Genomic DNA, 9,941 nt, shown 5'->3' with positions numbered 1-9,941 from the left:
GAAATGATCAGATATCTTGCTATTGAAGAAGAATTCTGGAAACAAAAGTCAGGAATGCAATGGTTCAAGGATGGGGAAAGAAACACTAAGTTCTTTCATATACAGGTTAATAGTAGAAGGAAAAGACTCCAGCTCAAAAGGATCCAAAATAGTGCTAGAAATTGGATAGAATAAGAGGATGAAATAGCTGTGGAGGCAGTTCGATTTTTCAAGGATCAGTTGACAGAAACAACTGTCCCTTCAACACTTGGCATAATTGATCATGTACCGAGATTGATAGAGATGGAACAAAATGCAGAGTTTATCAAACAGCCAACTAAAGAGGAGGTCAAGATAGTTGTTTATGGTCTTAACGAAGAAAGTGCAGGAGGTCCAGATGGATTCACAGACAGTTTTTATCATGCTTGCTGGGATATCATTGGGGATGACATTTTTGATATGGTTCGAGCTTATTTCAATGGCCAAGAATTTCCCAAATGTGTTACACACACAAATCTGGTTTTATTGCCAAAGAAGAAAGAGGTGACAACATTCTCAGACATAAGACCCATAAGCCTTAGCAACTTCACCAACAAAATCATCTCAAGGGTGATACATGAGAGGTTAGTAGGACTGCTTCCTAACATAATATCTGAGGAGCAAGCTGGATTTGTGAAGGGGAGGAACATTGTTGAAAATGTGCTTCTAGCTTAAGAAATTATAACGGACATTAGGTTAAGAACTAAGGCTGGACTTAATGTAGTTATTAAGCTTGATATGACCAAAGCGTATAATATACTTTCTTGGTTATTTTTGACAAAGGTATTAAGGAAGATGGGGTTTAGCGAGAGATTCATAGGGCCTGTGTTTGGAATTATATCAAATAATTGGTATTCAGTACTCATAAATGGACAACCTCATGGTTTTTTCAAATCAACTAGAGGTGTCAAGCAAGGGGATCCAGTCTCACCGACTTTATTCATTTTGGCTGTTGAAGCATTGTCCAGGGGCTTAAATGTTTTGCATTTGAATCCATATTTTTGTAGATTTGGATTACCTAAGTGGAGTCCTAAAATCAATCACTTATCATATGCGGATGATACCATTATCCTCTCCTCTTCATGCACTATTTCTTTACAATTGGTAATAGAGGTCTTGAGAGCATATGAAGTTGCATCCGGATAGTTGGTGAATAAGAGTAAATCAACCATTTATATGCATCATTCTGCTAGCATGAAGGTAATTACAAAGGTGGAAAGGATCACTGGAATTGGTAGACAGGAATTTCCATTTACGTATTTAGAATATCCTATCTTTTACGCTAGGAGGAAAATGGATTACTATCAAGAATTTATCACTAAAGTGATGGATAAAATACAAGTATGGAAGGGTAAATTGTTATCCATAGGTGGTCAATCAGTGTTGATCTCTCATGTGCTTCAAAGCATGCTCATTCATTTACTATCAGCAGTTAATCCTCCAAATAATGTCATCAATAAATTGCACAAGATTTTTGCTCAATTCTTCTGGAGCAGTTCTATAGGTGGCAGTAGTAGACATTGGGCTTCTTGGAATAATTTATGCATGCCATGTGATGAGGCAGCCATTGGTTTTAGATCTTTGCATGATGTTTCAAAGGCTCTATTCTATAAATTATGGTGGAATTTTCGAACTAAGCCAAGCCTTTGGAGTGCCTTTATGAGTCAGAAATATTGCAAGAAACTAAATGCAGTGATAGTACCATGGAGGACGGGGTCTTAGATTTGGAAGAAGATGTTGGAGTGCAGGTATTTAATTGAACACCAAATTACTTGGTATCCAAAGATGGGATCCTCTCTTTTTTGGTTTGATAACTAGACGGGACTGGGGGCTTTATATTTCCTTGTTCCTCCAGAGTTTGGAGTAGATGAAACAGTCTATAATGTGTATGATGTGATGGATGATAGTGCTTGGAATGCAGATAAAATTTTAGAGATACTTCCAGAAGAATTTGCAGAGCATATTCTTCCGCATATGAAGCCTCCAGTGGTGCATGATGTTCTAGACAAGCCTCAATGGATGCTGGAAACAAGAGGAGAGTTTAGTGTAAAGTCAGCATGGGAATACTTGAGAAGAAGAAATAAACCTGCCAATGCTTACAAGAAAATATGGGTGAAAGGTCTGCCTTTCAAGATTGCTTTCTTCATGTGGAAAGTATGGAGAAATAAGTTGCCTTTATATGATTTTTTCAAGAGAGTTGGATACCTAATGGCTTCTAAATGCTGGTGTTGTGCTGAACCAAAGGAGGAGATAATGCAGCATCTCTTCTTTACATCATATACTGCTAATAGAGTGTGGAAATATTTTCTTGGGCATGCAAGTATTGCATTGGATGGGATTACATTTCATCAGACTGTGACTAAGTGTTGAACTACAGATGTGATTCCTAGATTGCAGCCTATTCCGCAAGCTTTACTAGCTGTTATTGTGTGGGAGTTATGGAAGAGAAGAAACAACTACAAATATGGAGATGCTGTATCTATAAGTAGAGTCATCTATCAAGTTTCTACGACTATGCAATATGGCCAGAATTAGAAAGTCAGAGTTAGAGTTAGAAAGTCAAGCCTGCAGAATGTGCCACATAAATGGCCAGAACTGCTGAATATGATGAAGGCCTATATACCTAAATTGAAGGTTACTAAGGTGATGCGGGAATGTCCAAGTCCAAGGTGGATCAAGGTTAATACAGATGGGGCTTCTAAGGGAAATCCTAGAATAAGTTCCATTGGTTTTGTGCTACGAAATGAGGAGGGCGATGTAATATATGGATGTAGAAAGGAGGTACAGGAAGGGACAAATACTAAAGCTGAAGCAAAGGCAATTTTGGAAGCCTTGAGGTTTTGTGTGAAAAATGCCTATGTGCTTATTGAGCTTCACACTGATTCAATGATGCTCAAAAATGTGATAACTGGAGAATGGAGTGTGCCATGGGCCATTACTACACAGGTAGAGGAGATTAAGGAAATGATGGCAAGGATCAACGTAATAGTGGCCCATACATTAAGGGAGGGAAATAGATTGGCTAATCATCTAGCTAATTATTCATTAGATGTTGGATCTATTGAGGCTCACTATTTTTGGGAGCTAGATAATCAAGGGAGGAGGATAGTGAATAATGACAAATTACAATACTCGTATCTAAGAGTAAAAGTAGCAAGAAATTAGGAGGAGAGGAGATAATAAGGTGGAGTAGCAGGCTGGAAACAACTGGAGAAATATGGTTACTTGAAGCAATGAGGATTGAATGCAGTTAGGAGTTAACAGGATCAAGGGGTGTGTTGTGCAGAAAGCTAATGCACCCAATAGCATTGACATCATATACAGGGAGCCAGGCGAATAGCTGTGCAGAACTATATGTTTCTGCAGATCATCATACTCAAGTCCTTATGGAGGAGGAGATGATGATCTTTTTTTATACTAACTTTGTGTTCTTTTTTGCAGGGATCTTTACTGTATCTGTGTCCTGCTATCTGCTATAAATTCAAAGGGTGGTATTAGGAGTTGATTCTCATTCCCTTGAAGGAGTATTAATAGTAGGCATAAGCATGGAAACATGTAAAATTCTTCCCAGAAAGTTAATCGACAGGGGATTTTGGCAGTCGAATATGGGAACAATGGGTGCATTGTGTTGCAAAACACCAATACACCTTATTAGTTCTACATCCTAAGAATGGTTCCAATCAATGGTTACCACAGATTACTACTGGAGATCACACGTCTAAATATGGGATATGCAAGAGAAAGCTGCCCAGAAACTTGATCGATTTACTACATCAATTGGTGATCAAGCAATTAAATAATTAAGTGCAAGATTGAATAAATAAACTAATATGATAAATCAAGAAGTCAAAATCAATATCCGAATAACAATATTCATGAAAGAACCACAACCCTAGAACGTGAAGTTTAGCTCCACATAGACATGGTAGCCAAACAACAAATCATATAAAGAAACATAAAAATTACTAAGTTTGGTGGGAGAAAGATGAAACTTGATGAATTCCGGCCTCCACAGCTTTGTCGTGGCTTTTTCCCCCTTCCCAATATGTTAGATAACCTAAAAGAGGCGTTTTTAGCTTATATATTGCGTACAAAAGTCGTAGGCCAAAGCTCTCCCATTCCTAGTCCAATTCGGCTTCAGGAATTGATGCTAAGGTGGATGCGACGCATCCACCTTGTCCTCCATTTCAATTTTTGCCTGCGAAGGCGGATGCGACGCATCCACCTTGTCCTCTATTTCTCAGCTTCGCATGCGATGGTGGACGCGACGCATCCAGCTTCACTTCTACTTCCCAGTTTCGCACGCGATGGCGGACGCGATGGCACAACTTCACTGCTAAGGTTGCATGCAGGATGATGTTTTCCTAGGTTGGATGCGACGCATCCAACCCTTCTTCCTCTAGCTAAACCACCTTTTCTTCATATTTTGCACTCCGAACACCTTAAATCGTCACACATAACTTAATTAGTCATCAAACCAATAATTACACCATGTTGGGTGTTTTAAAGATTAAATAACATCAAAAAGTGGTTAAAGCATGGGTAAAGTAACATTAACACATATCGAAATATGCCAAACATCACTACCCCACACTTAAACCTTTGTTCGTCCTCGAACAAACCATCATATAGTAGACGAAACAAAATTAAACTCTTATCGTTCAAAGCACACTGCGCCTATGACCGTGGTTATTTGCTACAATTCGGCTCTAGACTATGCATCAACACACTTCCCTTTTCTTATGCCCTTCTTTAAACATATTCGAACAAAGACAACATGCTCACAACAATCCTAACCTCAAAAACCGACTCAATGTCACAATGCACTCATGGCTTGAACAACCAACATCATAGAGAAGTCTAATAACGTTACCTATCCCTCGTGAAACCATGTGCCCTCACAACAAAAGCAAAGAGAGTAGAATCAATCCACACATTCGAATCTCATGCTCACAAAGAAAATCGCTCACTCTCACAAAAGAAGTCGCATGCATGCAGTTGGTACCATAGGCTTGCCCTTAATGTAAATCTCTACTAATGTAAGCTCGCTCGATCTAAAATCAATTAGGACTTTTTCATGGTTGTAATGTGGGCTAAGGGACGGGTAGGATATATTTAAGGAATAGTGACTCAACTTCCTAAGCACTTTAACACATCATCAAATAACTTAAGCGCAAATTCTTCAACACCACTTCAATTTCACAAATAATATCACCCCAACAATATTTCCTCTTTCTTTAAGCACTACTTTAATTCATACCCACTAGCAAGAATAAGACAACAATTTATTCCTCTATATTTTTCTTTCTTTTTTTTTTTTTTTTTTCGCTAGTGGCGTATTATTTTACAAAATAAGTGCACCCTTCTTTCTTTCATTGGTTCCACTCAAAAGTCACCCCACACTTAGTCCCTTCTTACTTCTTTTAGCGCTCATCTAACAATTAAAGTGCTTTAAGAGGTAAAAGGATCAAAACAATGTCAATTAAGAATAAAAAGGGTATAGGCTTGTAATGTGGGTACCAAATAAAAGGTCTACAGGCTCAAAAGGGTTAACTAGGGATAGATTTTATTTGTGATAAGCAATAAGCTCAAAAAGATCAAAGAAAGCCTAAAATCATTTTTCAAACCGAGCATCACCTAAAATTTCGCTTCAACTCACATACCGGGCAAGTTCTAGACACAAGTACATTACATGGACTACACAAAAACCTCACCACACATGGCACATGACTCGCTAAGGACGGTCACATTCCGACTCTCAAACAATGCAAGTATTCACGGAGCAACGAGATATTAAGCATTAAACGCAAAGTGAACACAAGTCAAGAAAAATGAGAAATAGGCTGCAACAAAACATGCTATCCGTTTTAACAAGGCATCATCAATAATTTCAGAGTGAGAAGGGAAGATATTACATATGTAAACGCTTAAATATGCCAGTATCAACCAAGTCAAGGTCACCTAGGTTCATCATTCTTCCTCCTTTTATTCCCTAAATTCCTAATCTACTCGGAAAGAAAAAAACTACCCGGTTCAAACTACATCCCATGGAAAAGAACCGAGGCACAAAGAAAAACCACAGGGGATTATTACTACCTAAAAAGATACTATATATATATATATATATTTTTTTTTATTTTTTTATTTTTTTTTTTTTTGAATAATGATAAACTGATAGATAAACTGATAGTTACTCCATATAGATGAATTTACTGCTATTTTATGCCATTAATCCAGTGAATATATTAGTACATTCATCCATACATCAAACATAAATCACCCCCACCCCACACTTAGGATTGTGCGTTGTCCCCAACGCACACAAACAAGGTAAAGTAGGGTGAGAAGGACTCCCTGAAGTCAAGGTGGAGGAGCATCTGCATCCATAGCATTCCTATCATCAACAACTGGTGCTGATTCTGTATCAGGTGTTACAGCGACCTCAATAGGCCTGTTGAGTGGAGCCTCGGTGACTATGGGAGGAACAGGAGTGGATGGTCCGGCAGTGGATGATGCAATCAGCTGGGAGATGTCTGTACCTGCACATTGAACCAGAGCTCTGAGGAGTAATGATATCTCCTTCATCATCGTGGCCTGCTCGGTCTGAACTCGGCTTAGATCCGCACGAGTCTGTCTCAACTCATCCCTGGTGGCACTCAACTCGACACGAGTCGCTATCAGCTCAGCCCTGTTCTCTTGCATATCTGCTTGCATATGCTCAAATAATTGTTGGACGGTGAGCTTAGAAGACCTTCCCTTGTTCGGCTCTAGAACATGAGTGACATCATATGGTCCTGGAGCTTTAGCCTCAATGTCATCATTCTCCTTGTCCCATAGTACTCCCCTCTCTGTTAAAAAGCCGTTAGGGTATTAGCAAAGAACAGCCTCCACTTGTAATTCATCCTGGTTCGCTGCATTTGATCATGCATGATGGCTCCGAAGTTGAGTGGTATCCCCTCTAATAAAGCATATAATACGAGTGCGCGGTAACGAGGGACATCAGTTTTATGTTGGCATGGCAGCAGTCGGTTACAAATGAAATTTAGAGCCACACGTGCTAACGCACTCATGAATTCCTTTGCTATAGAGTGGTACTCCATACTCCCATGCTTCCATTCTGCATCCTTCCTGGTAGGGCATAGGACAGACTTAATGTGTGCATAATCTGGTGTTTTGCATATGGCGTCAAACCTGTCAGTGAGTGTGTGTGGCACCCTTAAGAAGTTATTCAGAGCTTCAGCTGACACATTAATATCTATCCCTCTTACTCGCACAATGTTTCCCCGTGCGTGACGCCAATTGGCGTAGAGCTCTCTAACAATGGTGAGGTTGGCTTTGCCATGACCTTTCAGAATGGGTCCCCATTTTTGCACCTCTCGAATTGACTGGAGAAACTCTGAGTACTTTGTCTTAAGTGGTCCGATGTTTATCGGCTTTTCCGGAATGTACTTCTTTGAAACCAATATCTTCTTATAGGCTCGGAATGCCTTCTCATTAACAAAGTATTTCTCCCAATCAACTCGGTCTATGGGTTCACCTTCGTCTTCATCACTCATGTTGATCTGTAGGTGGTCATTGTCCGAATCGGAATCGGATTCAGATTCTGTAGTAATCTTCTCCTTCCCTTTATCAGTTGGAGCACTCATTCTCGAAGCTTTTCTTTGGTATGTCACAGGCTCTCGTATCTCTATTCCTTTGCTTGGTGTAATACCCTTCTTCACTGTCCTCCGGACCAATGTTTCCTCCTCCTCTTGCTCTGAATCATCACTTAACTGCCTAGGCAGCAGTTCCATTTCCTTCTCCGTCCGCTTCCTCTTTTTCTGTGGATTTGGACCGCCCGCTGCCCTTCCGGTAGGCTTTTTGGGCGGTTGTTTGTTACCATCTTTGTCTTGTTGCTTGGATGGTTTACTCGCTGCTGTCATTTTACGAATCTAAGTACCTGCAATGCAAAGAATTCAACAATTAGCAGATGAAACAGCGAAGTTCAGCCTGAAAGCAATTGCGACAGCTTGCAGACTTCAATTTATTTGTAAAGTCATGCCATTCACTCTTCATGGAATTGTAGCTCATGACTTTCAGCAAGTATGTGATAACTTTCTTCAAAAACTCAATTTCACATAGCCCCTCACTCGACCCCACACTTATTCTCAAGCATACACCAATGTTGCTCGGTTACTCAGACTTCACCGACGCCTAAATTTTTCTCAGGGACAATTCGTCGAACATGTGGTATGCAACAAGTGTGCCTAGTTCATTCTATCAGTTGAGCAGTGCAACTACCCTCCCAAAGTTGGACGAGATGAAGGGAATTATAGTTTATCATCTCTCAACCATTACAACTACCAAGAACGACAGCCCTAAAAATCTTGAAATTGCAAAACCTACTTGTTGCTACCATTGAAGGAGGGAGGAGAGACGAATTTGGAGAGAAGCCAACGGAAGAACGAAGAGGATGATGCGTACCTGTCGCGTTTGATCTTATTGCGATACAATTTCGATGAGAGAATTCTGTTCTGCGTTCGTAGGCGTCGCCAAAACGAGACGAGTGGATGCGTCGCAAGAAACGTTTTTGTTCGAATAGGTTATCTTAAGATGTGTTAAAATATATATTACTTACCTGTGCGTGCGAGCTTTGACGCGACGCATCCCCTTGTCTTCCTTCAAAAAATTTGGGACGCGATACGGGCGCGATAGGCAGACTTCACTGCCTTGAGCAATTGGCCCGTCAATTTTTTTGCTGAGGGGGACGCGACGCATCCGCCTCGTTTTCCTTCAAAAAAAATTTCGGACGCGATACGGGCGCGATAGGCAGACTTCACTGCCTTGAGCAATTGGCCCGTCAATTTTTTTTTTTGCTGAGGGGGACGCGACGCATCCGCCTCGTTTTCTTGAATAAAATCTATGTCTTACGAAAAGAAGGGAGACAAAAAAAACTAACTAACTTGGGTGGCCTCCCAAGAAGCGCCTGATTTAACGTCGCGGCACGACGCAACATGTTCTTCATGCCTCCACTAAGTCCACGTGGAAAATCATTTCCTGGAGATGGGAATGGTAATTTTTCTGTAGGCAGGCATAATTGGAACATGAAATTTAAAGATGCTACCTCTGCTGCTCAAGCAGCAGCTGACTTTGCAGAACATGCAAGCCTAGCTGCTAGAGCTGTTGTAGAACTTTCAAGGCAATATTGTGTTGATGATGGTGGTTCATGCCACTTAGGTTTCAAGGATGAAAGGTTGGAACATGGGCAATCATTTCCTGGAAATGGTAATGGTAATTCTTTTGTTGACAGGCAGAATTGGAACATGAAATTTAAGGATGCAACCTCTACTACTCAAGCAGCAGCTAAGTTTGCAGAATATGCAAGCCTAGGTGCCAGGGCTGTTGTAGAACTTTCAAGGCAATATTGTGTTGATGATGGTGGTTAATGCCACTTAGGTTTCAAGGATGAAAGGTTGGAACATGTTCAATCATTCCCAGGATATGGTACTGGTAATTTTTCTGTTGGCCGACAGAATTGGAACATGAAATTTAAGGATGCTACCTCTGCTGCTCAAGCAGCGGTTGAGTTTGCAAAACATTCAAGCCTTGCTACCAGAGCTATTGTAGAACTTTCAAGGCAATATTGTGTTGATAATGGTGGTTCATGCCACTTAGGTTTCAAGGATGAAAGGTTGGAACATGGGCAATCATTTCGTTGAGATGGTAATGGTAATTTTTCTGTTGGCAGGAAGAATTGGAACATGAAATTTAAGGATGCTCCCTCTACTTCTCAAGCAGCAGTTGAGTTTGCAGAACATGCAAGCCTAGCTACAAGAGCTGTTGTAGAACTTTCAAGGCAATATTTTATTGATGATGGTGGTTCATACAACTAAGGTTTCAAGGATAAAAGGTTGGAACATGGGCAATCATTTCCTGGAGATTGT

At 40.4% G+C, this 9,941-nt stretch overlaps 2 protein-coding genes across 2 annotated transcripts; one reads left to right on the top strand and one right to left on the bottom strand.

Moving 5' to 3' along the window:
• The first annotated feature begins 1,194 nt into the window (after positions 1 to 1,194).
• Positions 1,195 to 2,388, top strand: LOC138908316 (uncharacterized). Its single transcript, XM_070198974.1, has 2 exons — positions 1,195 to 1,716; positions 1,837 to 2,388. The coding sequence occupies exons 1-2, from the start codon at positions 1,195 to 1,197 to the stop codon at positions 2,386 to 2,388; spliced, it is 1,074 nt and encodes a 357-aa protein (XP_070055075.1).
• A 1,287-nt stretch (positions 2,389 to 3,675) lies between these two features.
• On the bottom strand, positions 3,676 to 8,591 carry LOC138908315 (uncharacterized). Its single transcript, XM_070198973.1, has 3 exons — positions 8,482 to 8,591; positions 6,931 to 7,957; positions 3,676 to 3,682 (listed from the first exon to the last, which is right to left on the bottom strand). The coding sequence occupies exons 2-3, from the start codon at positions 7,938 to 7,940 to the stop codon at positions 3,676 to 3,678; spliced, it is 1,017 nt and encodes a 338-aa protein (XP_070055074.1). The 5' UTR covers positions 7,941 to 7,957; positions 8,482 to 8,591.
• Between the last annotated feature and the right edge of the window lie 1,350 nt (positions 8,592 to 9,941).

Source organism: Nicotiana tomentosiformis, chromosome 3 (genome assembly GCF_000390325.3).
Source record: "Nicotiana tomentosiformis chromosome 3, ASM39032v3, whole genome shotgun sequence".
NCBI classification, from domain to species: Eukaryota; Viridiplantae; Streptophyta; class Magnoliopsida; order Solanales; family Solanaceae; genus Nicotiana; species Nicotiana tomentosiformis.
This window is presented reverse-complemented; position numbering and strand designations above follow the sequence as displayed.